The sequence below is a fragment of the Sabethes cyaneus genome, chromosome 1, assembly GCF_943734655.1.
Source record: "Sabethes cyaneus chromosome 1, idSabCyanKW18_F2, whole genome shotgun sequence".
Taxonomy (NCBI): domain Eukaryota; kingdom Metazoa; phylum Arthropoda; class Insecta; order Diptera; family Culicidae; genus Sabethes; species Sabethes cyaneus.
In genome coordinates, this window is record NC_071353.1 from 134,671,784 (window position 1) to 134,699,368 (window position 27,585).

At 41.7% G+C, this 27,585-nt stretch overlaps 2 protein-coding genes and 1 non-coding gene across 4 annotated transcripts in view; 1 reads left to right on the forward strand and 2 right to left on the reverse strand.

The window, feature by feature from the left end:
* LOC128732630 (NADP-dependent malic enzyme) overlaps positions 1-22,935 on the forward strand; it is a 37,077-nt gene extending 14,142 nt beyond the window's left edge. The window contains exons 1-4 of one of the 2 annotated variants that reach the window (XM_053825924.1): positions 1,511-1,740; positions 9,966-10,269; positions 20,789-21,722; positions 21,788-22,935. In XM_053825924.1, the coding sequence (XP_053681899.1) occupies positions 1,694-1,740; positions 9,966-10,269; positions 20,789-21,722; positions 21,788-22,467 (1,965 nt within the window). In that variant the 5' untranslated portion in view covers positions 1,511-1,693 and the 3' untranslated portion in view covers positions 22,468-22,935. Of the gene's footprint in view, positions 1-1,510; positions 1,741-9,965; positions 10,270-20,788; positions 21,723-21,787 lie in introns of those variants that run through there. The other variant, XM_053825923.1, reaches the window with a different exon arrangement.
* Positions 14,478-14,550, reverse strand: Trnak-cuu (transfer RNA lysine (anticodon CUU)). Its single transcript has one exon. It is a non-coding gene; the product is annotated as a tRNA-Lys (tRNA).
* A 2,250-nt stretch (positions 22,936-25,185) lies between the features above and the next one.
* Positions 25,186-27,076, reverse strand: LOC128732631 (uncharacterized). Its single transcript, XM_053825925.1, has 3 exons — positions 27,011-27,076; positions 26,337-26,957; positions 25,186-26,276 (listed from the first exon to the last, which is right to left on the reverse strand). The coding sequence occupies exons 1-3, from the start codon at positions 27,041-27,043 to the stop codon at positions 25,263-25,265; spliced, it is 1,668 nt and encodes a 555-aa protein (XP_053681900.1). The 5' UTR covers positions 27,044-27,076; the 3' UTR covers positions 25,186-25,262.
* Between the last annotated feature and the right edge of the window lie 509 nt (positions 27,077-27,585).

Consider the following 27,585-nt stretch of genomic DNA (forward strand, 5'->3'; position numbering starts at 1 on the left):
AACAATCTGCTCGATCAGTTAGAACCCCGAAAGTTCGGCATCGTGGCGCTGCAGGAGATCTGTCGCAAAAGCGAGATGTGCAGGATCCGTGGCTGCAAACCCAATTTTACCAGAGCGGTGCGTGGAGCAGCCAGCAAGCTAGGGACGGGTTTTTTAATGATATAGGCAGAATGTAGGATCACGTGATGGATTGGAAGGTGATCAACGAGAGGATATGCATGTTGAGTACAAAAGGCCGTTTCTTCAACTACACCATCATAAACGTGCATTGTCCACACGAAGGCAGACCCGATAATGAAAAGAAATCGTCTTATGCGCAGCTGGAGGTAATGTACGACCGCTGCTCGCCACGGAACATCGAGATCATCATCAGGGATATGAGCACCCAGATTGGCAAGGAAGCTCTACCTTCCTCTGTGAAGCTAGCTGCTCCTTCGAAGACGGATGGAGCAGGATACACTCGGCCGTCAATAAGGCCGCAACTTCGATGCTAGATGAGGAAACCTCGAATATACGAAATGACTGGTTTGACGGAAAATGCCAACAAGCGATGGAGAGGAAAAAAAGAGCTTGGAAAAACTATCTAAGCATAGCCACGATGCAGAATTTGGCCAAGTATCGTCGAGCGCGAAATGAGTTGACCACGATCCTGAGCAGGAGAAAGCACCAGAAGGACAGAGATCGTGAAAAGCTAGAACAAACCAACCGCATAAAGAATTCACACCAAATATGTGTAGGGACGAGGCGGAATATCTGGCCATAAACGAGCCCGAGGTGGTCGACAGGTAGTCAAAGCTGTTTAAACCATCCCATAAGATGATTGGATCGGGGACATCTTTTGAGTGGAAACCCTGCTAATCCCTTTCATTCACATTTCCATCATACACGAAAATGGTGTGGTTTTAACGTTCTATTTATGCTGGTTTGTTCAGGGGTGCACCTCTATTTTGGAAATCTGAAAACAATTTAGTTTTATTACAAAAAAAATTCTATTGTCTGATTTCAAATTTATTGGTTCATGAAGATTCTTTGTATCATAATATAATATAACAACAGATAAGCTATTCTCTAGTAATTTTTAGTTCAGTTATCCTTAACTTTGATCGTATCCCAAAACGACCGATGATAATTGTAACGCTTGAGTTGTCCCACTATACTAATAAGTCAGAATAGTTTATAAACAATTAGTCAACACTGTGCTGTGAAGCGATGGCATAATTCCCAACTCAATCGATACGTCATAATCACGTTTGAAGTTTTCAAAGGCACTAACACAAACGAAAGCACCATCGCTTTTAAACTATGCTAGTGCAATCTCATCATAAGACATAACACAGTGATCGCGCACTGCGATCACGCCTTTGGCTTATCAATGCACGACCGCGCGAATGCTCCCGTCAGTTCCAACCGGCTTTCCGACAGACCACGGCACGGCTAGCCCTAGCTTATCAGATCAGCTGTTTAACCGTATTCATCCGTTAAAAACCGACTGCAGTCCGGCCGATTAATTCAGTTCAACTTTTAAAGCCATCCCGAGAGGAGCTTGCAGCGTTTTGCGCAATTTCCGCGAGTTTTTTCCATCTCGGAAACCTAATTAGGTTGCGTTGACCGCGCCATCCAACTGTTGATCAGTTTTTTTTTGTGATAAAGTAGAAAGTGTTAATAGTGTAAAAGGTGAAAGTAAAATTCCAGAATGTCCACCAGAGTGTACAACTATTCCAACAACAAAAGCTTGCCGACGTAAGTTTTCCAAAAACAATGACGTACCTATCAGGGTCAATTGGTTGAATGTAGAGAGTAGTTAAAAAAAGCTGCAAGTCACTTTGACTTTGCAATTCGCGGTCTGCTCCAGCTCCAGTCCAAACTAATTGCGTACGGAACCTTGAACGCGAAACGCAAACAGTTGTAAACGTAAGCGGGTGATAAAGTTGGCCGTTGTTGTGTTATGAAACTGCCGAACTCAGTCGAAGAGGTAAAATGTTGTGGAAAAAAAAGTTGGAATAACGCAATACGCAATGCGAATTGAAGGCATGAGGGCATAGTTTCTAGATTCGGTGGTGCGCCCCTGGGCATAAGGTAGACAAACCTATGATGGATCAAATTGAAGGTGCAAGTTAGATAAAAGAAATGATTATTGAATGAACTAGTGTAAAAATCTCAAGGCTAGAAGAGGGCCAAATTTCGGACTATTTTGGATAATTCCAATTGCGTCAGCGCGTAAACAATCATTTCCCATGTCTAAATCAATGACTAATCACAATCTAGTTTCGTGGGGAAATCATGGCACGGCGGTGATGCTTCTCGTTGCCACCGGGCAATCTCAATCATTAACTTTGTACCGCGAGTATGGTGAGTGCTCATCGCGTGTAGAAGGATGATCACGGTCCACGGAAGAATAGTCGGTTCCTACCTACCATGAATGAGTTGCGCAGGACGTGTACAGCTGCATGATCGCCGTCATGTCTGCCTCGCCGTGGTACGACGATTCTCCTCATGCCAGTGCGAATTTCATCAGAAAACAACAAAGTGAGACATTCACGGTTGGCAACAAACAAACGAACGAATTAAACAGATGCTAGCGTACCGGTTTATGCCACTAACACGTGTACACCGAAAGCGACCAGCAGCGTGGTGATTGGTGCGTTGAAGAAGCGCGTCGATCATTAGTAAAAGTTTTACCAATACGATACCACGATTTAGGTGGCGTGATATGTACGCTCGATCATATGCTTTCAAACATATGGTACGATAGTTTACCTAGTGACGAAGCAAGTATTGTAATTGAAAAAGAGTTTGATGTTAACATGTGAAACAAATAACTGACTGTCTAATTTAATTAGGCAAAATCTTCGCGAAAAACTAGTCTACTTTATACTGGTTTAAATCAAACAGCAGTCATAACTTGATCAAGGATTTTCTGGAATTCAGAATGAATTTTCAATTTCAACAATTGTAAAAGTGCCACTCATTGAGGAGATTGTCCAAGTGAACTCATTGAGACTCTCATTATTATTTTCCGTGAAACGTCCAAGACGTCTGTAAAAGTAAGCTCTTGCTCAAGTAGGTGCTCTTAAATGAACTTCAGCTGTAGGATCGCTATCATAGACCCGGTCGTTATCCTATTGTAAACCCCAAGGGCCCATGAAAGCATTACTGACATTCCAATCTGTTTTTAGAAAATATGTAAAGATTTCACACATGGATTGTAATTTTTTTAGTTCAACTGAATATTGCTAATAATTAATAATGTAAGAGACATCGGTTCAGTATTTTGTATTACTAGTTCAAAGTAATCTATAAAAGAAAGCAACTCAACCACTAAAGTGTCTACTGCTGATTCATATACGCTAGCTACAACATTTCACCCCAAGTTTTTTTGAACTAAAAGATAGGGTATTATTACTCCAACAAATTAAAAAAACCCGGGAGTCACGAAAAGTTGGTGGGTTTTGAGCGCTAATAACTCGGTTATTGTTCGCGTAACTTTTCAAAAGGACCTAAGTAACATTGAGAGGCTCTCTTTGGTGGTACTCTCTTTCGATTATTACAGCGATATTAATGTATTTCAACGAAAGTTTTCTTAACGGGTGACGCCAGTAACCGATTGATGCAAAGCTGAAGTGGTAAAGCGCATCTGAATCGCCGTGATAAGCGAAAGAGAAGAGGCACGAAGAGAATCTCTCATTGTTACTTAGGTCCGGACATTCTGGCCTGTAATACCGGGAGGATTAGTGTTCATAAAAGCGCCCGTATTGTGTGAATTTGCAAGCTACGGGACTTCAGTTGCGTACGTAATCCGTAGAAAGCCCGATTCACAGCTGCAATTCGTCGTTTTACTTTGCAGCTTACATCGTTATCACAAGTCCCAAACGTGCCAAGATATATGAATTCCTGCACTTCTTCAGATTACTCCGCCATTCTGCTTCACATCGGCTCCAACACCACTAGAACTCCCACGATCCATGCTAGCAACCATGTCCTTCGTTTTAGCGATGTTAATGGTTAGTTTCGATCTCGTTTAAAAAGCCTATGGTTGATTCCGATGACATCGGCGTCATCCGCAAAACCAAGAAGCTTGTGAGATTTCGTGATGATAACCATGTTCTAGCACTGTTTGGCACAGCTTATTTCGTTTGACTGAATCATACGCCGCCTTAAAGTCAATAAACAGGTGGTGAGTCTGCAAGATGTACTCCCGAAATTTGTACAGTAACTGACGCAGGGTAAACATCTGTAATCCGTCGTGGGGCGATCATCACGAAAACCACCTTGGTACTCACCAACGAAGGACTCCGCTAACGGTCTCAGTCTAGCGAAAAGGATACGGGAGAGCACCTTATAGGCAAAATTGGGCATTGCAAGGCCTCGATAGTTTTTAAACTCCAGTAGATGTCTTTTTTTTAATAGGACAAATGACGCTCTGCATTCGGCATTCGTTCTTCGGTCCAGAATTGGACAAGGACCCGGTGAATTACTTCGTAAAGACGCTCATTTTCCTCTTTTAGGAGTCCAGTCGGAATACCGTCCTTCTCAACAGCCTTACCATTTTCAGCTCACTAATTGCCTTCTTAACCTCCTCTTGTGTCGGTGGATTCACAGCTTGACCATCGCTCACAATTCTTATGCTGTTCCTACTGATCTCCATGTTTACCTCCCCATTCAACAGCGACTGGAAATACTCCTACCCGATCAACGCACCTCACACGCATGGAAAACAGTTTATAGAAATTTATAGAAGCTCCGTGAGTGGACGGTGGCCCGTCGGTGGGTTCTTTCTTTCGCACCTCTAGTCTCTATTCCTTTTTCTGTTCGGACGTAATAGCCACAGTGAGCATGCATTACTCATTTTCATCTGTCACTCTCTAGCATTCAGCATTAAACCAACTGTTACGCTATCTTCCGAGCGTTCTGCCATCTCTCGGAGCTCTGTCACCATGGCACCATGGAGGTTGTTCCACAGCTTACTTTAATCTTCTTCCCTCTCTTCTTGCTGTTCTGCAATTCGTTGTTCAAGCTTTCTAACGTATTCCGCTGTCACACCATCTGCTGTCAGCTTTTGAATGTCGAAACGTAAGCGTCTTCGCAGTGCGAACCTTCGTCGCGTTCGACAACATTGCGTGAAACTTGCACACGACGAGATAATGGACAGGTGCGATATTAGGTTCCCGAAAAGATCGTACATAGATGCAATCTGAAAAGTTTCGACCGTCAATCAGGACATGATATATCTAGGAGATAGTATCTCCATTTGAACGCCTGCAGGTGTGTTTCCGAATATTCAGACGTGAAATGTAGGTTCCATAGATGGCCGTTCTTATGGCCACGGCAAAATTTATGAGCATTATCACATATGAAGGTTATGCCTTCCAATGACGGTACGGGAGAATTCCTCCCTCCCGATCTAGTCATTTGTAACTATCGTGTTTTAGACATTTTTTATAGCCAGTCGTAGAACTAGTCTTTAGTATCATAGGATATATCATTCGTCAGTACCTAAACGTTGTTCTGGTTGTAGTTGAAGAATTAGCTCTTAATTCTCAACACTCATATACTGCCCATAAATGCATAACAGTCCCATCTGACTTTTCACCACTTTTGAGATAAACCTGGGAATCATCTTTAGATTAACTGTTCTTTCAATATTTCAAACAAAAAAGTTATGTTTGTTCCCAAGATGTTGAAAAAAATATCAAACTATGTCAGTCCCATATTACAAAATAAACGCATAACAGTCACAGTAGTAAAAATGTATCAGTAAGCACCTGTTTTTGGGAAATGCCTGGACCGATTCGCCTGCAGCAACTACCAAACGGAAGATTTTATGGCCTAGAAGAACACTATTGAGTAGAATTTGGATCGGATGTACGATTCCGAAGTTACAGTAGGAACAAGTTCCGGAATATATGGGACTTGAACATATTAGCACCATGAATTACAACAAACCCATCATGTGACACCTATAAATACACGCATATGCAAATCTAGACTATTGGTAGTCGTATAAACTGTTTCATTGGCCACATCTGGGTATCTGGAACGTGAATGTTCCAGATACCTCGACGGGGATCAGTTTCTGAATTTAACTAAAATACAACATGTGACATCTCTAAGTCGGTACTCGAAATTGCAAAACTAGTTTGAAATAGTTCATTTGTTGTCACATATAGTGTCCAGGATCACATTGGTCATACTCGGACACGTTCTGGGAGTGTTCCTGACACACAGGAAAGCGACTTGCTTCTGAGATCTCAAGATAAACAAATTACAATACAATAAAACAACAACGACACGTGGTCTTGAAAATACTGCCGAGTCACCGACAACGCAAGGATCAGGGCTTGCTGTGCCTGTGACTGTTTTGCGTTTATTCTTGCTTATTCAAGCACAAATAAACGCATATCAGTCACTTCGGCAGTTTTTCTAAGTTTTGGTACAAATTTTAGGTCACTTGTGAACAAATTGCTTGTAAAAGTATTCTGTTAATTACATTCAAGTGATTTTATGACGATTTGGACGATTTGTTTCCAAAATCGATTCAATATTAAAGAAAAATTGTAGTGGCTTCAACAGCGTTTTTCGCAGTTGCACGTTTTTGCAGATGTGACTGTCTTCCATTTATGGGCAGTATACGGTCATCTAACGGGTGACAACTAAAACTTTGGAATTTATTTCTCAAGCTGTCAAAAAAAGACAAAGATACTTGAAGAAGATCTGTTTTACTGAAATTGAAGATACATTGGCCATTGTTGTAAAAAAAGTAGTGAACATTTGAAAACGGTCTGTAATCAGCTCTTCGGCGAAGTTTCCGTTTGAAGTCGGAACAGGAGCGTTGTACGGCCTGTTATATCAACTTTGCGAATGCATCAATTGATTCTGCCAATCAACTATTTACAATTCGTGGCTCTCTAGTTATTTTTGTACACCAAGGAGCTCAAACTCCCGAAGAAATCTTCGGTTGGGCGACACTGAGGCAGATTTGTCGAGTTTTGGTTTCTGGGTACAAATGGTATCGAATGGGTATTCAGGAACGATTGTATTTTTTTGGCGTAATGCAATGATGCTCTATCTGGCCAAAGCACGTATTGTGCATCTGCATGAGGTTTATGTAGAAACGGGATCAAAATTTTGTTCAAACATTCATTCTGGTACACATTTTGATTGATTGCCAAACTAGAGGGCTAGAACAATGGCTTAGAAATACCTCACTTTCTGTTCAAACTTATGTTTAAACTTGTGTCTTATGTTCGGAGATGCAGTAGAACTATCCATGGAATAGTAATGGTCATTTCCGAGAATGTGCGTCTTCGTAAGAGGGAAGTAACTTTCGTCGTCCAAAACAAAGCATTTTCCGAAATAATTGTTTATCAAGCAGCGGTATTGGGATTTCAGTGTTGCAATCTGTTCCTCAGTCAGCATATTCCAAGGTTCTTGTCTTCTTTTGGCACTTTATTCCGACTGCTTTCAATGTTTTGCAGATGTACTGGTGGGAACAGTTGAACTATTTTACGGCATCCCGTTGGCTCACGGAATCCTTGTATTTGAAGGCACGAGAAAGACAACGAAGTCGATAATTTTGGCTGGTCTTCCACTACCTTGGTTGCGAGTAGTTGTTGGGAATCTTAGGATCATTTTCGGTTTTAAAATGTTGTTCCGTATAGTTTTTTTCCGAGATCTTTGTGCAATTCGTAGAAGTGTGCAACGCGCTCGCGGAATGCTTCGTTGTGACGCCATTTTATACAAAACTTGGCAAGCATATACAAAACAAAAAATACTGGCAGAAAGAGGAGAAAGAGAGCTAACACATACAAACTCTCATTTCTTCCTGAGCTTACTTGTTGTGCATAGTGGCTTCGAAAAAATTCCAAAATTTTATTTGTGACCCATTACGGGCCTCTACCGGATAACTCCCAACACTAGTAAATCGGCTCCATGTTCTGCCTTTCTACTGCCCCTGCAATTGATGTGGTACTTGAAAGAAATGGCTGCAATATGATCTACTGCACTTTCTCCAGAATTGGGCCACCGAACTTCCTGAATAGCAACAATTTCCACTCTGGGTCGATGTAGCTCTCGAGCAAGCAGACCAACTCAAGCCGGCTCATGAGGAATACGGCTTAATCGTTTCCTTGTTCTTTGCCGTGCCCGTGCCCTATACCGATTGATTCGTTCCGTATTTCTATTTTCGTTGTTCGTGATATGTGAGAGTTTCGATGTACTACCTTATCGGGGTCACGATACCTACATCCCGCTGATGGGTCTGCCATCTTAGGTATAGCTTGCGGGATAGCATTAACCCACAACAACTCAGAAGAAAAAGATACTGATAGTGATGTTATATTTGAGGTCATAGGTGTGGACAGGGATGGCACAATCACTTTGACTCAATTCACATTCATTTACCAGTACCGTTTCAGTCATGCAGAATTTGAAAAAGTTGTGTATGGAACGATGAAAGAACTAGTTATTGTCTACAACTTTTCTGAATAAAGTATTGCTGAATCTTTTGTATTTACGGTGCCACAATGCTAGTACCTCTTTAGTGACTAAGTGGACGTTCATTTAGTCATTAACGAGTTACTAGCATTGTAGCGCCGTAACTACAAAAGATACAGCAATTCTTTATTCAGAAAAGTTGTAGACAATAACTAGTTCTACAAATGTCCCATACACTACTTTGACAAATTTTGCTTGGCTGATATGGTACTATCAAATGAATGTGAATTGAGTCAAAGTGATCGTGCCATCCCTGGGTGTGGAGTAGGCACAGCCTACTTAACCACCGATTTTGTTAAAGCGATTTTTGGTATATGTGAAAAGGTCATACCTGATAGGGTAACCAACATATTTTGGACCCCATCAGCAGCTGTACATAATTTGGAAACTTACAGCAAAATCAAATGGAAGTGTCCAAATTATGTACAGCCGCTAATGGTGTCCAAAATAGGTTAGTTACCCTAAATTGCAAAAATACTAATAAATTAAGATAAATTCATCAAGCAATCCAGATACCGTCCGGATCCTGATGCAGCACGGTAAATGAATCGACGTCCATTCAAAATGTTACGCCTTGCAAACGCTAACACATTGTGTGTTGTGCTGCCGCATTTTTACGATAGAATTTCGTCACACCAACTGACGAAACGCTGTGAAACGATGACGTCTCGAGCTCGACTCGATATCGGCAATTCGCTAAACAAAAATAAAACCATACACAGCGAGCATCGCTACTTTTAGCCCCGTCCGTACATTGTTGTGTTGTGATCAGCTCATACGTTCGCAACCCCAGTTTGGGTGGACACACACACATGTAGGTAGGCATTTATTGAATGAAGAAGAAATGCGCTGTGATGTTCCCCTTTCGAGAATCATACAGCGAACATATGATTATGACTGTTGCATACTGCTAAACAGTGCATGGGTATATTGCAAAAGGGCGCATCACAATGCTTGCCGAATGCATTTGATAATTTTCATTGATAGTTTCATCCAAAGATGAACGAATTTGGAACAGTTTCTTGTCAAAGTTTTCACACAATCCGAATTTTGCGCATCCAAGGATGCGCATATTTTCATCTCCATCTATACGACGACACCACAAGAGCACAGAGTGATAACTTATCATCTCATTGTTAGCATCTGTACATAGATTTGGCTGTGACGAAAAAGAGGGAAAATAGATTGCTCAATGGGAAATGCGTAAATATCGAGTGGCTGTTTGTCAGTTTATTATTGGAAAGAAGGCAGGAACGGACGACGTCTTCCATAACGGTTTTGCAGACTGGTGATATAACACCAGTCCATTTATCATTCTTCGGTCGAACTTGAAACAATCCAGACCTTCGTGTCGGTTCAGTGCGATCCAGTGCAGTGCTTTCGAGGAACAGAATCTACATTCTATATCAATCAAAAATGTTGTCGAGATACAGTAGACTAATTCGTTCATCCTCCCTTTGCCAACCTTTCAGTGGTAGATACCAGCCTGAGAACGAAAAAACGCACACCACAGCAACCTGCATGACCAACGGCATCAGCACCAGTGGCTCCCGTAATGCAGCGCCAGCAGTCTGTGGTGAACTGTCAAACAGCAAGGAAGCACTCCGGAGCAGCAGCAAGCAGACCGCTCTAGCAGCAGGCAGTACCATCTGTAACAACACCAGCATGAGTGAAGCAAGTCGCGACCGTCTTGGCCAGTGGCCAGTGGAATCCGATGCCGAGGTGGCCGGCGGAGTGCCCGGATTTGCGCGTCTCCGCAACGGACGCTTCAACAAGGTGAGTACAGTTTACGAAGTACATTTCCGGTTTATTGGGTTCGTTTGTAACGCTATCAGTGATTTCGGTTATTATTGTTTTGCGAATTTTGGAAAGTATCATTTAAAATGTGTCCTAAATTGAGTAGATTAATATTTCGAAAATTACTTGGTACTACTATTCGCTCTCAGAGGAAAAGTGTACAGTCATCATCAGCGATGACACACGCCAAAGGGTCGCGTGTTTCAATCGATAAGTACCTATCGTGTCTTTTAAAATTCAAATTGCTATACTCGTCTAAAGCGGTGTCAGCTGGAAAAATGGTGCGATAATCTTTGATCTTTTACTTGGAATAAACCAGTTCCAGTCGCTTCGATCGCTGCCCTCAGGACACATTGACCTTGACCTACTAGTAAGGTTACAAAACCCTGAAAAAAGGTACCCAGCGAGCGCTAGTAATAATTAAACCTGGGCAGCTTTGAAAGCGGTGGTGCTTGCACCAGAATTAAGCAATGGCCAGTATTTTCACAAGCTTCGCTATTCGCTATTGCTATATTGAGGAAAATTGCGATCAATCGTCGGCGTTGGCCGCCCGAGTTGGTTTCGTCATAATGTTTTCATTTGCCTTTGCGCTCACACTGGCAGTGTCCATCGAATGCGATAAAATGAAATGGAACCATCACCCGATTAAAGTTTTTTTTCATTCTCGTTAATGCCCGTTCTGGTACCTGCGCAAAGCGTCGTTCCTTCAGCGAACTGATTGTTTGTGTATTCGTCTGTTTACCCTCCTGAGCTAGGCTGCCCTACTAGCACAGGTCTGCTGTTATGATGACATATCTAAATTGTGATTTCTAATGGTTGAGGTATACGTCAAAGTTTTGTCATATTAAATTTAGTGCTTTCGGAGAAAGTATTCTGGAAAATTTCCACTGCAATCACAGCATAATGGTCTTTGAATTATCAAATCAACCCAACTTAGCTCGTGGGAGTGTTTTACTGACAAAGTTTTCAACCTATCTCCTCCTACAATGGCTTATCATTATTCTGTTAGTTCACCTAAAAGCATACAATTTGCTACGCACTTGAAGCCTTGTAGTGACACACAGACGGGGACACTGATAAAGAGCATTGATGAATCAACATCAGCTGATTGGTTGAGATTTGCAAAACAACCAAGGTCAAAATGATGCTATTTTCTCTTGTCTCATTCTGTCTTATCGAATTGGGCCTGTCCAAGTCCAACTAACATACTCAAAAAAAAAAATTAATACCAAATTTCCTCCAATTGTTCCCGGGGTGATTATCTTGTTAGATCAGTCTGCTAAGTACGTTATCTCGAAACACACCATCCACCACTTGAGGTGAAATTATTCCAAGTGCTGTTGCTGTTGCTACTGCGGCTGGATAAAGGCGAACGCCCGCCGGCGGGAAATAAAAATGGATTTGGTGGCGAGTAACCTCCAAATGATCTTGAACAGATGATGACCGAGAAGGAAAATGCACACGCATTGGGACACAGACAGAGCACAGCATAGCAGCAGCAGCGATCATATCGACTTGTGCTGCGTCCCCGCGCTTGATATTAAACATGCTGACGGCTGGCACTTTGATCGCCGCAACGGCGCAGGCCTCCAACCGATCTGCTTGGCGGTATTAAATCAATCAAACAATGGCATTTTCCTGATTGTTTGACTACTTCAAGTCCAACGAAATCAGGTGACAGACTAGGTTTTGCTCTATTTTATTGTGAAAAATATACGATCGACATTATTGCGCGGCACGATGCTATACAAAAGCTAATATTGAAAAACCGCCAATTGGACTAGACCTTTCAGTTATAATAAACTGATTTGTCCTGCAAGACAGTGCCTTGATTTAAAAAATCGAGTAGAAAGATTTGTTAATTTAGAGAGCGATTTAATAAATAAGGATTGACAGAAATTTAAATCTGTGACTTGCCCCCATCCGGAATATTTTAGATAGGTGTTTTAGACGTAGGGCTACCACTGGAAAGTAGGATGTCATTCTAACAAAACTAAAAACTTTCTCCGCCAACAAAACGATTAACCATGCATAATTATCCTAAGATTATATGCAACCCCTTCTGTTGAGATTGCTCAAGGCACACAATCCTGAGCTTCTTTGAGTTACTTCTCGTGAGCAGGGCTTTTGCTGTTCCTTTTTTTCTCTATAGCAGTCTTGGCAGCCTTATCATTCAAACATTTTCATAGTTTCTGTTTGGTGTTGGAACGCTAGGCACCATATCGCCACACTTTGTTTAGTCATACCTCTGATTGTACAGCAGAACGAATGCGTTCTGATCTTTTTTTACATTTTTGTTTCGATCAAGTTTCCTTAACCGTTTGGAGCAACGAATGACTGCAAAACAGTCAATTGACGAAAAGCAACCGCACTGTCGTACGATTCAACACTACAAAAAAACAACCACACATGTATACATGGAAGAAGTCGGTCGGACGCCGTCCGAATTTTTGTGGGTAGCCGATTTAGAGAGAAAAAGAGAAACGAAAAAATACGCCTCCTTATGCTCCCAGTCAGTTTGCAGTTTATACTTTACAATATGAACGCAAAGCGGGTGAACAAGTGTTAGCTTCTCGTGAGAAGCTACATGAATTGTAGGCGGCAGTCTCCGCAAGCGGCAGATTGACTGGATTTGAAAAATAGTCAAATGATCGTTTTCGAAGAGCAAGTTGAATGCAAAAAAAGCGTACGCATCACGCATTCACAGTCAACTTGTGATTGCTTCTGAGTAAGCCATTAACAGCGACTTGATTGGTTCTTGGTCTTCTTTAAAAATATTTACTACCAAAAAAAAACGTAAACTACAAAGAGAATACAGCTGATCTGCCATTTATCAGTTGGTAGTTTCAAGAACTTGTGTAATGCAACCTCTCCACTTTGCACTTCACGACTTCTCTCGGTGACGATCGATCTCTCGTGAAATTCGGCGGGCCAGAGCAGCAGAACTTACTTACTTTCTGGCGACAATCCGCTTATAGAATTTGGGTCGAATTTAGGAGTCGTTTCCACGCTACTCGGTCTTGGGCTGCCATTCTCCATCTCCAATCACCCCTAACACCCACGGCCTCTGGCGGGTTCTCTACTGAACATTGTTTTTGCTAGTCACTCATCCGGCATCCTTGTTACGTGACCAGCACACCCGTTTCGTGACTATAAAGTACCACCGGTAGAATAAGCATCTTAAAGAAAGCGAGATTCGCACGGATTTGCAGGCTACGGAACTTCAGCTGGCTACGTAATCCGTACAAGACCCTGTTGGCAGTTGCTATCAGCCACTTTACTTCACGGCTTACATCGTTGTCACACGTCACTAACGTAGCAAGGTAAACAAATTCGTTGACCTATTCAAAAATATCAGCATTGTAGTTTTAGCAGAGTTTATAACAAGCCCTATCCTTGCAGCTTCCTCCGTAAAATGCATGTACGACTCTTCCACAGCGCTACGGTTAACACCGATGATATCGATGTCATCCGCGAACCCTAGGAGCGTGTGACATTTCGTGATTCTGACGCTTCTCTGCACGCCTACCCTCGAATAGCACATTCCAATGCAGTTGCTGAATCCAATTGAATTTGTGAATGAATGATGAGTGAATGATAAATAGGTTGGATTTAGCTAAAACTTGATTAAAACTATTCCGCATTGTAAGGAGACAATGAGTATGGTGGGCCGGCCACGGCGCGAGGATGCCGGATAACCGTGCAGTGAAATTTGTTCTTTTCAAGATTCCCACCGGCACCAGGAATAAGGAAACCCAACGTGCTAGGTGGCTTGAAACCGACTTGTGAGCGTCGAGACACTCAGTGAATTGGCAATGAATAGATTTTACTTCGTCGAAAACATTAAAAGCGCATATCCTAGTGGAACAAGTCGGCACGAAAAAAAATCGCTTCACTGCACCAGCATAGCTAAAGCATATTATTACTGTCGGCAGAACGCTACTAATGTAATAATCCATTCACGAGTCTAAATAACCTTTTGATAGTTGATTAGTGTCATTTAAGCTAAATGCACAACTTTGCCGTTGGGCGGGCTTGATCTGGCTGCCTCCTTTGCAAGCGCCTAAACTAGACTAGACTAGCCCATCCATATAATTAAATTCACTAACGAGGTAAGATCGTTTGTTGTGATTTCGCACGTTTTTGTGTGATTTCCCCCAAAGGGGAAGTCGGTAAAAAATTGTACACGCCCAACGTGGGGCTCGAACCCACGACCCTGAGATTAAGAGTCTCATGCTCTACCGACTGAGCTAGCCGGGCCACACACAAACACTTGCGAACTATAAAACAGTTCAAACCAGATCGAATCTCTTGCAACTGCCTTCTCACTGACTGACCTTGCAACTGATTTTGTGTTGTGTAGGATGTGTATGACTTTGCACTTTGATTGCTTGCACCTGATCAGTGGATCAGTGAATGGAGAGGATCGACCGGCGTGGCGGCGTGTTTCTTTTTAGTTGAACTGGTGAATGACACTAATTGTTTGATCTATACAAAATCGAGAGCGCAGGTGCGCACCTACGCGCTTGTTATTAAGACATTTTCGAACTTTAGAGGAGCGAAGCGGGAAACCGTTCACTGTTCGCACTTTGTTGCTAAGTTTTTTTTTTCATGTTCAATCCTTTCTCTTGGTTTGAGGCAGTACATGGGATTTATTTTAAAAGCAACTCGCTTTGCCTAAGTGCAGTTGCTAAGCTACTAACTAAAAGCAATCCGAAGGCTCACTCAGTCTCGTAACAGGTGACATTCTACCGGATGACAGCTGCGACTGTGATTCGAAAGCACCTTGCTTTATGCCATTCGCATTTATTAGGATGTTTTCATTAAACAACTTATTTTTAATTTTACGACGCTTGCGCCAGCGACCGCGGTTTCCGCGATACTCGCGAAGAAATCGATCTACCGGTTCTACCTTTATTGAGCACCATTGGGAATAAATTTGATGCGTTAAGCCCCTACGTCGTTCCTTTGTCACAAAACCGTTGACAAAGTTATCGCCTAGCAACAGAAAAAAATTGGCGAAGGTTTGTTTACCCAAAATCGTCAAAACGGTTTAAAGCAAACAAACCAAATAAACAAATGATGTTAGCAACAGTAAAAAAAATTACATCCAACATCAAATAGTGATTTCCGTGATAATGACGATGGCGTTCAACACAACAAACAGTCGATAGTTTTTTTTAATTCTATGTACATACCTACACCTCTATTTGCGATGATTTGCACAATATTCATATTACATAGTTTACCCGATGAAATAAACAATCAAACCGGTAACTATCGGAGGAGACGCTCCTCGAAATTATCAATTCAATGTGTGATTGAATGTACCTATTTACCTTTCGCTTAGAATGTCGATTCGAAAAGTTAGAACTGTTGCCATCGTGATTGCACCTTGCACTGTTTATTATTCAATTGGTATTCACATTTGCACTAGCATGCAACTGGCTATTTAGTATGAATTTAGTTTTAATTTTAATGCACTTGAACGTATTCGCAAATGTATATCAATTTCTAACATTGCATTGCACTTTCGCTACTCGATACGTATCCCCAAACCTAAAAAATGTATTTCTATTTTAAATATTTCACAAAATTCTCAACTCAACTTAGATAGGTGATAGATAGAACAACTCACATAGATGCTACATTTCCCAACCCGTAAAGCCGAACTTCTGGTTCAACACAACTACAGCCAACACCGCCAGCTTCGAAACTGGCGAGCTACCCAGTTGATGTTTGCACCCAAACTTGGCAATCCCTTCCGTCGCGTCCTGGAATAACGGACGCAGCCCGATCTGGAACCCAACCGTTGGGAGTTCCTTTGTCCACAATAACCACTAGATCTCCTATTTTCAATGGCTCTGACTCCTCGTGGAACCGCGCACGATTACGGGAAAGTACTCTAGTCCAAAACTGATCGATTGGTCGCCTCCCCAAGTCCCAATTGGTTCTCACAGCTAAATCGATTTCTGTTAACGTCTTCGGCGGTTGCACGACTTCATTAGAGCTCAGAAGTATGAAGTGGTTAGGAGTTGATAGCATCTCGTCGTCTCGATCCCGTGAGCTGGACTGGGTATTAATTGCGGTTATGACACTCCGCATTTGTTGCGTCCCCACTCCCTCCGAAGTATGGAGCTGAAAACGGGTTGAAAACACGCTTAGTATTCATATTGGTGAACATTTCGGCCAGATTCTTATGCATGTCTTCGATTTCTGCTCGCAACTCACGGCTAGCACCCTGCAAATTTGTACCATTGTTGGTATAGATCTCACATGGGGCCCCTCGGCAAGCTTGCAGGACTCCGATGACAACGTACGGGAGATCTCCAGGTGAACAGCCCGTATGGACAAACCAGTGAATAGAAATATCCACCTCTTTATGGCGCTTCGCCCAATTCGAACTTGTACTGATCCAAAATAATCGATCCCGACTGGTTCAGGTGTCGATGTCTTGTGTTGGTTGAACAAAATCGCAGCACTTTTTAATTTCTGTAGTGCTTTTTCCATGAAATTATTCATCTGAATTTGTGCAATGTTCGAATAGTTTTGTCATTTTTGCGTTATTTTGTGTCAATTTCATAATGATTTTTCTGTGCCATTTTGGTTTCATTTTTCAAGTAACATTGGGCTTTTGTGTTATTTTTGTATCATTTTAATATTTCTGATATTTGTTGTCATCATTTTTATGTTATTTTTGTATTATATTTTATCAGCTTATTGTCATTTTTGTATAACTAAAGCTTTAAGCTTTAAAATATGTGTTTTTGCACGAATTCATACATAGCACATAGCACATTGGATCACCGCGTGCGACGGACACGGCCTGACACATATGAACAGCAACAACTATCTTTTCCGTAAATTGAGAGTTCGCCTCCACTTTTACTAGCATACTCCTGCAAAACTCAAGCCGCTTAGCTTTATCCACAGGCAGCAGCGTTTGAATCTTTAGTTCTGAAAGGATGCATTTTTACCCAGTTTAGCACGCTCTACACCTTCCAGTGTGACACGGGACTGTGCCATAACTTGCCTTGTGCGTATCTTGGGATCATATCCCACGATCCGCAAAATTTAATGGTGAATTGGTGAGAGCACTTGCTAATACTGCTCTTCTCGAAGCCTCATTGAAAACAACGCTCCTTCACGGTAGCGACGGTGCGTTGTCGTAAATGTCCATGAGTTAAAATCATTGTGTAACAAAACGAATACTTACTTACATTAGGTAGCCAAAGGTCGAAAAATCTTCAACCATACTCCTGCTAGGCTGTCGTTGCAACACAATTAGCGAAGCAATAGGCTAGAGATGACTGTCCGCAGGTTCTTCCGGAAAATACATTTTGATGCAGGAATCATTTTGTGAAACGTCCTGAAGATACCCGAGAAATCTGTTTCGTTGTCCGTCGCACGCGGTGATCTACTGTGCTATGCGTGATGTATGAATTCTTGCAGTTTTCAGATACTAATTTCACACCCAACACGTTGCGTTTAAAATAAAATTGCAACGAAACTAAAAGAGATAAGCGTTTCACGTCATAGAACAAATTGTACGACGGTACAAGAGCTTCAAATTGGTAGATGAAAGCAATGAACTTTGTCACGCCTTTTTAGGAGAAATCACGAGAACGCCTTTAGAAACGCTTATTTTAAAGCTGACAGAGCTTGACAGAAGCAAAAGTCAAGTATCTAAATTTCATAAACTAGAGGGTTTAAGGGCAATTTTCAGTGTAAAATTTTCTCAGCTTTCGAATAAAAGCAACATAATTAAACTGGCTAGCATACTTTTTGTACTAGAGCTAATTTAAGGGCAACAGAACCGAAAAATAAAAAAGTTTATTAACTCTGTAACGATTGAGACTTGACCATGTGCGTAAAATAATTTTTTTTCATAAAATGTGGTCTTTTATCACCCCCTGAAATATTTGCACTAAGCTACCTAATACCCTGTTTACTTTATTTTGTGTTGGTTTGGTACTAGTGTAATTTCTTTTTTGTGCCATTTAAATGTCATTTTTGTGTTATTTTTAATCATTTCTCAATTTGTGCAGTTTTGTCATTTTTACGTTATTTTATGACAGTTTCATATCGATTTGTTCCTCATTTTTTATTTGTTGTTATTTTTGCACCATTTCGCATTGTTTCTGTATCTTTTTTGTCCTATTTTATGCCATTTTAATATCATTTTTGCCTCAGATTTACATTTTTTGTACCATTTATTGTTTCTTATAACATTTTTTTTTCATTTTTGTATTCTACTTGTATGACATCTTCATCATTTTTCGAGTGAAGTTTTTTGGAGCATCTTAGTAGAAAAAGAAACCTGAAATTACACAACTGAAATTCCAAAATAGACGCTGATGAAGCCTGCAAGTGGTTTTTGTGATATTTTAAAGTCTTTTTTGTATTATTTTCAAATCATTTCTGTAATTTGTGCCATTTTTGTGTAATTTTGTGCCCTATTTGTGTTACCTTGTGTCAGTTTTACATTTATGTTGTAGACATTTTTAGTTTGGTGTAGATTACTATTAGGTTGGTGTCATTTTTGTGCAATTTTAATGTCATTTTTGTTTAATTTTTTAATCATTGTAATTTATATTGTTTTTGTGTAATTTTATTTAATTTTTGTTATATTTTATGTCAGTTATGCATTGATTCATTTTCGTATTTTCTTTGTGTTATTTTTGCGGTCTTTAGTTTTGTTAGTTTTACAGCTTGTTGTGTTATTTCTGTCATTGGCGTAACTAGGGAGGGCTTAGTCCCCCTAGGAGAGATTCTGCCCCTCTAGAAAATGTAACCTAGTTTTTTTATTTAAGAAAAAACTATTGATAGATAACTTTAGATAATAAAAACTTTAGACTAATTTTTATATGCATCACAGTTACAAGATACCATAGATTAATGTACATTTATTTTAATATACCGTCAAAATAAAATAGTCGAAAAAATGTCAAGGGCTATAGCCCCCCCCCCCTAGTAATAAGGGCTAGTTCCGCCAATGATTTGCCAATTTAGTATACCTATTTTGGAACTAATGCAATTTTTATATAATTTTTGTGGTATTTATTTTCATCATTTTTGTGTCATTCTTGTATCCTATTTGTAAGATATTTTTATCATTTTATTGCCTTGTTTGTTATTTCTTATTATGCCGATTTAACATACACGTCATTTTTGAGTCGTTTTTGTAACATTTTTCAGTAATTTTGTGTTGCTTAATATACTATAATGAACGAATAGTATTATTCGATGTCATTTATGTACTTTTTTGTGTCATTGTCGTATAATTTTCAAATTATTTATGTAATTTTTGTAAAATTTTATGTCATTTTAAAATTATTTTGACAGTTTTATAGTGATTTTTTATTCATTTCTCGGGTAATTTTCCTAATAGACTTATGTGACAATGACAGATTCTCTTCGTGTCTCCTCTCTTCCATGAATCTCTTGCATGAATCGGTTACCGGATTCACTAGTCAGCTAAATGTTTTAAAAATTATGTGGTAATGAAAAGCAGAAGAGAGGAGACGCGAATAATGTCCCGGTTATATCATCCCCATGATGAATTTTGGGGTTACAGAACCCATGACAAAATCCGGATTTTTTAAATTTTTTATTGATAATGTTTAATGGACTGCTTATATTTCACGTTGACCACTTTTAGGAGGGTTAAAACTGAGGACAGTGGTTGTCTTTGTGCCTGGATAGTTAGCTGTTGAACCTAATTTAGCTTTTTATATTAAACTTTTAAGCTTTTTTATGTTAAACTTTTCATAATGGGTGAAAAATACGTACGTGTCCCAGTGCACCCTATCCTAGGCAGGTCAGTTGCTTTGGCCCACGTATAATTCAATTATTATTCAATTTTGCAAACCGAATGTCACACAAATCAATAACCATAATAAAGTCATCACCTGGATGCAATTATCATTGTGTGTCCTGCATGCCATGATAGCTCGAAATCGTTTCATTTTATGATGCAGCCTTTTATGTTTAATTACTATAATCAGAATCCGGGGCTGCACTCGAAAGTATAGCATGTGCGATGGTTAGCTCATAAATTGACAGTGCGTAGCTGATTGTCCCAGTGCGAGACGCGACGTGCGTGCGATAAACAAATTGGCTGTAAAATTTTATAACCCTTTTGATAACTAGCTCATTAACGACAATTAAACAGTTTTTACAACCATTAAAGATCCCATCGGGTTGGCTGATCTCCAAGCACATGACAATTTACTCTCAATGAGGGACAGGTCCCACAGAGTTGGTCTGTCATCGTCAACTTTCATCATCGGTCTCGGTCAAGGTCGTTACGGTACATTGCCTACCGGTATGCTCCTTCTACTTTCATTAGCGAGGTGGCGGCACAAAACGTAACCCAATAAACAAACGCGCCGTTTCGGTTTCATTTCAAACCTGATTCAGCTGATTTCAAAGTCACTACCTACATCGCGGTTTCATAACCGATTTCTCTTTCCTCTCTCTATCTCTCTTTCAACAGGGTCTTGCGTTTACGATCGAAGAGCGTCAATCGTTGGGCATCCACGGTTTGCTGCCCGCCAACGTCCGCTCCGAGGAGGAACAGCTGAAGCACTGTTTGGTTCTGCTGAATCGCTATGAGAACGATCTGGACAAATACATTTATCTGGTGAGCTTGATGGATCGTAACGAGCGCCTGTTCTATCGGGTGCTGGCGTCGGATATTGGCAACATGATGCCACTGGTGTACACACCGACCGTCGGTTTGGCTTGCCAGAAGTACAGCATGATTTTCCAGCAGCCAAAGGGTATGTACATCACGATCAACGACAAAGGACACGTGTACGACGTGTTGAAGAACTGGCCCGAGACGGACGTACGTGCCATCTGCGTCACGGATGGCGAGCGCATTCTAGGCTTGGGAGATTTGGGTGCCAACGGAATGGGAATTCCAGTCGGAAAGCTTGCCCTCTACACGGCTCTGGCTGGTATCAAACCGCACCAGTGTCTGCCAATCACGCTGGACGTGGGAACCAATACTCAAAGCATCCTGGATGATCCCCTGTACGTGGGACTCCGACATAAGCGCGTCACCGGAGAGGTTTACGATGAGTTCATTGATGAATTCATGCAGGCTGCAGTTCGTCGCTTTGGCCGCAACTGCTTGATCCAGTTCGAAGATTTTGCCAACTCGAACGCTTTCCGGTTCCTGGATAAATATCGTGATGACTATTGTACCTTCAACGATGACATCCAAGGTACGGCATCAGTTGCCGTTGCCGGACTGCTGGCGTCGCTGCGTGTGACTAAAACTAAACTGAGTGAGAACAAGGTCCTGTTCCAGGGTGCTGGCGAAGCCGCTCTCGGCATCGCCGAACTATGTGTTATGGCCATGCGCAAGGATGGCATGAGCGAGAAGGAAGCTCGTCAGCGAATTTGGCTGGTTGACAGCAAAGGTAAATTTTGCACACAATTCAAAACCACTAGAGTAGTTTATCTAATCCGTCACCTATTGTTACAGGTCTCATCGTAAAGGATCGCCCAAAGGGCGGAATCTCCGGCCACAAGCACCGCTTCGCTCATGAGCACGCCCCGGTCGATACTCTGGCCGAAGCCGTCAAGGAGCTGAAACCAACGGTGATCATTGGGGCGGCAGCTATCGCCGGCGCCTTCACACCGGAAATCCTTCGTTCGATGGCCGAAATCAACGAACGGCCGATTGTGTTTGCCCTGTCGAATCCGACGAGCAAAGCCGAGTGTACCGCGGAGCAAGCGTACGAAAACACGGACGGTCGTTGCGTGTTCGCTTCCGGATCGCCCTTCGCCCCCGTTACGTTCAAGGGTAAAAGCTACCATCCCGGACAGGGCAATAACTCGTACATTTTCCCCGGTGTTGCTCTCGGTGTGATTTGCGCCGGTGTCGCGACCATCCCAGAGGACATTTTCCTCATATCCGCCCAACGCTTGGCGGAGATCGTTACCGAGGCTGATCTGGAACAGGGCAGTCTGTACCCACCGCTGGAATCGATTCAGGATTGTTCGATTAAAATTGCCGTCCGCATTATGGAGTACGCGTACCAAAATGGACTCGCCTGCACAAAGCCGGAACCGAGCGATAAGGAAGCGTTCGTACGTTCCCAGATGTACGACCTGAGCTACAAGTCGGCCCTGCCGGCGATCTATCCTTGGCCTAAGTTGTAAACTAAACAGGGAAAAAACTATTTGTGACGTTCATTTCTGTATTTTGCCTAGCAAACGATTTCAAACGCGGGTTTCACAACTGTGAGTGGTTATATTTGGATTATGTTAGATTGATTGTAGGAAAGAAGAGATATTGCTGTATATTGTTTTAAATGCCGTAGGTTAATTTAGGTGAAATGATTTCTGTCAGATCCAAATGAGCTAGTGCTAAAACTGTGGCGTTCATCTTTTGTTTCTCATCTAATTGCTAATGTATTATCATGTTTACTGTTTTTGTTATTTCATTGTACGTCTCCTCCGTACTCCCTCAGCATCACGTAAAATACATACATAAGGAAAGCTTCTAATCCGTAATTTATTCGATCCAATCTATTTTATAAGATAATACTGCTGAACCAACTGTAAGATGTGCGGTCAAGCGCTGACCAATTAATAGTTCCACAAATAAATGTCTAAATGGCTATCAACTTGGTAGATTGCAGCGTTTCATTTGCGGCACTGTTTTGACTGAACCAAATATAGGCCATAAATTATCTAAACCTAGCTAATAAGGTAGAGAGGTCGGGCTAGACCATGATGACACCGAATACGGTAACAAGAGTGCTTATACTGGATGCTATTAGTCAGCGCCAAAGGACTTGAATGTTTGAGGATAGCATTAGGCTACGGTCTTGCTCTATCAAACCTGCATACAGGAACATCGAGAGCTATCGGAACATTCAACAAAATCGTCACTCAAAATACTAGGGAGGCTTTAAGAGATACCGAACGTCATGAAGCGCGCAGTTGGCTTCGAGGTAAGACGCTGGTCTAATAAGCCAGTCGTCGTATGTTCGATCGGCTGGGAGAGGCTGTTAGAGTCAATAGGATCGTAGCACTGACCCCGCACTGTCCTGTATTCTAACACCTGGTTGCGAAGACTGTCGCATAAAAACAGAAGGTCAAAGTTCGATAACGGAATTAGCTAGCACCCAGGCTTTGCTTGAACTTGAACGTCATGAAGCGGGAAAACAACGTGCAATCCCGGCGGAAGAGGCAAAGAAAAAAGGATTTGAACGAATTATCAAACTTTTGAAACACTAGCATTGAGCGAGAATGGTTAAGTTAAAACTCACCAGCGGACAGAAATTGGGTTGTCACTACAAGTGAAATGCAAACGGGTAAATCACCACCCACCAGCCAAAATTCTGTCCCGCATCCTGTTCCATAGACTGAGGCCGATGCAGGAAACCCTTGTTGGCGAATAATTCTTCGAAGTGGTCGCCGAATTAGTTTTTCTTGGCACGTTGATGGCATGTGACAACTATGTAAGCCGTGGAGTAAAAAGGGAGATAGCGGCTGCCAACAGGGCCTTCTACGAATTACGTAGCCAGCTGAGGTCTCGTAGCCTACAACTCCGTACGAAACTCGCGCTCTATAAGATGTTAACTCGCCCAATGGTACCCTACGGGCACGACGCGTAGACGTTGAAAGAGAGTGGCCGAGCTCCAGGCGGCAAGGATTTCGTGATATAAACGTCACAGAAAATGTTTTTTTTTTTACCAAGATCCCTTCTGGTAGGGACCCCCCTCCTCCTCCCCGGGCGGGGGAGGAGCGAGCGGGCTTCGAGAGGTCTTAGTGTTCAGATTAAAAACGGTCAAACGCAGGGGGTCCACACTGCCGAGTGACGTCCGTTTATTGGCTACACATTCCTAGGTTCTGTCCCATGCTCTGGTTAGGACGTTGGTCAGCTCATTATTTTATTTTATTTTTTTTACACTGCCTTCGACAAAAAATCGTACAGACTGAATGTGCTTATAAACTATGTTCCACTGTGTGATTTCACTGATTCGTTTTTTGAAAACTGACGACATGTCGAAGTCGAAAATGTCACAAACATCGTTGAAGGCTTGAAAACATGAGTTTAAAGCGTTGTTCTGGTCAAAAACTGTCCGATGGAAAGGTTTTGCAAATAACTGCGTATCGCGAAACCGAAAAGGAGATATATTAATTGGCCCCTGTTATAATACTGCTGGGCAGCCAATGTTTCCCTGCATTAGGTCAAACACGAACATTCTTTGTTGATTTCTACGCCTATCCGACAGTAGATCAAGTTTGATCAGCTGACACCGAGCTTGATAATGAGGAAGATTAATTGGACCGTTCCAGGGAAAACTTTTTCTGTGCCCGCTCGATTAGAAGGGTTAGCATTACCTGATGCGGACACCAGCCGACCTTAGATTCGAATCAAAACGTGACCTGCTCGTTGAAGTCAGTATTAGTTCCCAGGTCGTGAGTCAGAGTCAGTTCTTCACCAGGAGGTGTAAGATCATATTTCGATTTTATTGAATGCAAATGAATCACACCGAGCTCCTCAGGAAATAAGGCGTACACGCAACAAGCAACGAAGCAAATAGTTAAGTTGAGCGCTCCACACGACCTCTCCAGGAACCTTTGGTGATTGGAATTGATTGATTTTGGATCGACCTTCTAATCAGCTCGTATGAAAAGCTCGAAATGCTGTAAGGTTTTACAAACATTTTTGCATTTATGTCGACTGTTACGAGTTGATCCGGTGGATCGAATAGCTTAGACAGATTCCTCAATATGAATCAATTTCTGCTTTGAAATCAATTTCTTATCTTAACATGAAGGATTTGTTTACAAAACTAACGGTTAGTGGGCTACATACTGATAATGATATTGAAATAATGGCAATATTATTGAACACTGGCAATATTATTGAAACGATAAATAATACAGAACAACTAGCAACGATTAATGAATTGCCACTTACCGCCGTGTGTTCCGGGCGATTATTCCAGAACATCCTCACTAACGAGGCTACTCATCGGTCTCAATCCAAATATACTCATCTGCTCTTTGGCGGCTAGAAATCCTCGCATATCATCATATCGCTGTTCGTTTTTCCGCGACACTCTAGCTGCATTCACGGTGGTACACTCTTCATCGTCTTCCGATTCGCTGCAGTAAGACGGGTTGTTTCTTACAAGTTCCTTCATTTCGTCATCAAGCCGGTTCAAATCAATACCTTTATCAAGCAAAACTTTCCTTTCGCGCTCTCTAAACTCCACTCCGATAGGTTCGATTCGCTCGCGCAGCTGTTTCAGCACCGGTTTGAAATGCCTTTTAACGATTTTTGCATTGATTCCCTCTAAATCTTCCAGAAAACCTACCGACTGACGTTTGCTTTCAGTAACCTCGGTGCCATCAACGGCAAAAAATTCGTCTCTCAGTATCGGCTTATCCTGTTCGGAATAGATCTTGTCTTCGCCGTCTTTGTTTTCTGAAACTGCTTCCTGCTGGGTCGCTAAACTCGATTCCCCCTGTAAGGAGTCCTCCTTGTTTAGTGCTTTCCTTAATATAACAAGCAAACGCTGACATTCCTCACCGGACCCGAGCAGTTCGTTCGCAATGACTTGCAATGGATCTTCCAGACTTTCAAGTGATGTCAAGAGAGTTTGTGGTTGTTGGTCACAACGTTGCAGTATACCCTCAAGGGACTCATCCAATGCATTGAACTGATGTATTGCACTGACAAGCTTAGCCAAAAGCGCTAACGAATTTGTCCTTAAATTTAACACTTCAGGAGGTAATTGGTAGGTGCAAGAACGTATCCGAGCAACTCGTTGCCGGCTAGATTCGACAATTTTGCTGACCTTTTTGAGACAGTCACCAGTTGCTTTTTGAATACGCACTGTAAGTGGCGGTAAGGTATACAGGACTGGGTTAGAAGCTTCGCTCGCAACGCTAAGGCCCAATCGAACTAGATACTGAGATTGAACATAAGCGAAAACGTTGTAAATGTCCTAAAATAAATTCGAAAGTCACTATAGGAAGGCTGGTTGTGATAATAGATTTTTGTTTACCTTAATTATTCTAAGATTTATTTCGTTCGTTGAGTTATTCGCCTGCAAAAGGTCACAGTCATTTAGTTCTTCCATAGGCGTGTACAAATGACTCCACTTGTCATCGAGACGAAACTGTAACTCCAGCGTTTTTAGGGCACTGTGAATGCTTCTAATTGTTTCCACTAAACAGTGGAACAATTCACCGATGTAAACGTCCTCTCCGGTACCCGTCTTCTCCAACGAAGCCCGAACCGTTCGAATGTATTGACTTTCATGCAGAAAAAGAATATTTTTTCTTACTGCTGCCTCAAACAGTTCAAACGATTGAATTAATTCAGCAAGAATTCGATGTTGGCGATTGTAATTGTACAGATTGAACCATTTATAGAAATAACTGCCCCCACAAGCCGCAACGATACCCAGTAGAGGTGAGGTCCATTTTAAACGATTTCTGCCGAGAAGCAGAACGGCAGCTCCCGACACGGAGCTGAGCAAAATCCAAGCCGTTCCAATCCGGGGTGAACGTTTTGCATTCCGATAAGAGCTATAACTGTCTAAACACTCTTCCAAAACTTCCACATGGTCAGCCAGCAATCGTCTTGAATTGAGAATTTGAAGCAGGATGTTGGTCTGAAAAGTCTACAACAGAACAAAGATTACAAACTAATTTCATTCGTGATAAAGTAACTTACATTTGCTTCTTGTGCTCTAAAATCAACCAACATGTTAAAACTAAACTTTTTACAATTATAATGAAGAAATCATATATTTAGGAAAACTACAGAATAAAAACGTTTACCGGTTGTTGAATCAAAACATATGAGGATGAGCTCTTAGCTGTTGCAGGTTGCAGCATAAAAAATGTAAACAAAATCATTGAAAGGGTGACCAGCAGGAATGCCACATATAATTCTGTGTTTTTTGTTGGAAAAATCTGACAATCTGTACGGCGAGGAAAAATATCTGTGCAAAAATCTGTCCAATACAAAACAATGAGAGTGAAAGAGATAGAGAGTCATTTTGCTGACTATTTCCGTCCCTTTCACTCTCATGTAAAAGCTCAAAAATCTGTTTAATCTGTGTAATTTGGCGAAAATCTGTATTCTATGCATACAGATTCTGTACAGGCGATTTGTTTCAAATATCTGTTAAACACAGAATAATCTGTGCATGTGGCAACCCTGGTGACCAGACTGGATCGCTACCAAACGAACGGTACTCCCCTAGGGCTGGGCCCGCTGTGCCATTCGCTATGTGCGCGAAACGG

What these genes read in the sequence shown, in the direction of transcription:
- LOC128732631 (XM_053825925.1), bottom strand. Translation starts at nt 27,043, where the DNA reads ATGTTGGTTGATTTTAGAGCACAAGAAGCAAAT. An exon ending in TTAGAGCACAAGAAGCAAAT is followed by an intron (nt 26,958 to 27,010) that starts GTAAGTTACTTT and finishes GTTCTGTTGTAG; the next exon opens with ACTTTTCAGACCAACATCCT. An exon ending in TAAATCTTAGAATAATTAAG is followed by an intron (nt 26,277 to 26,336) that starts GTAAACAAAAAT and finishes AATTTATTTTAG; the next exon opens with GACATTTACAACGTTTTCGC.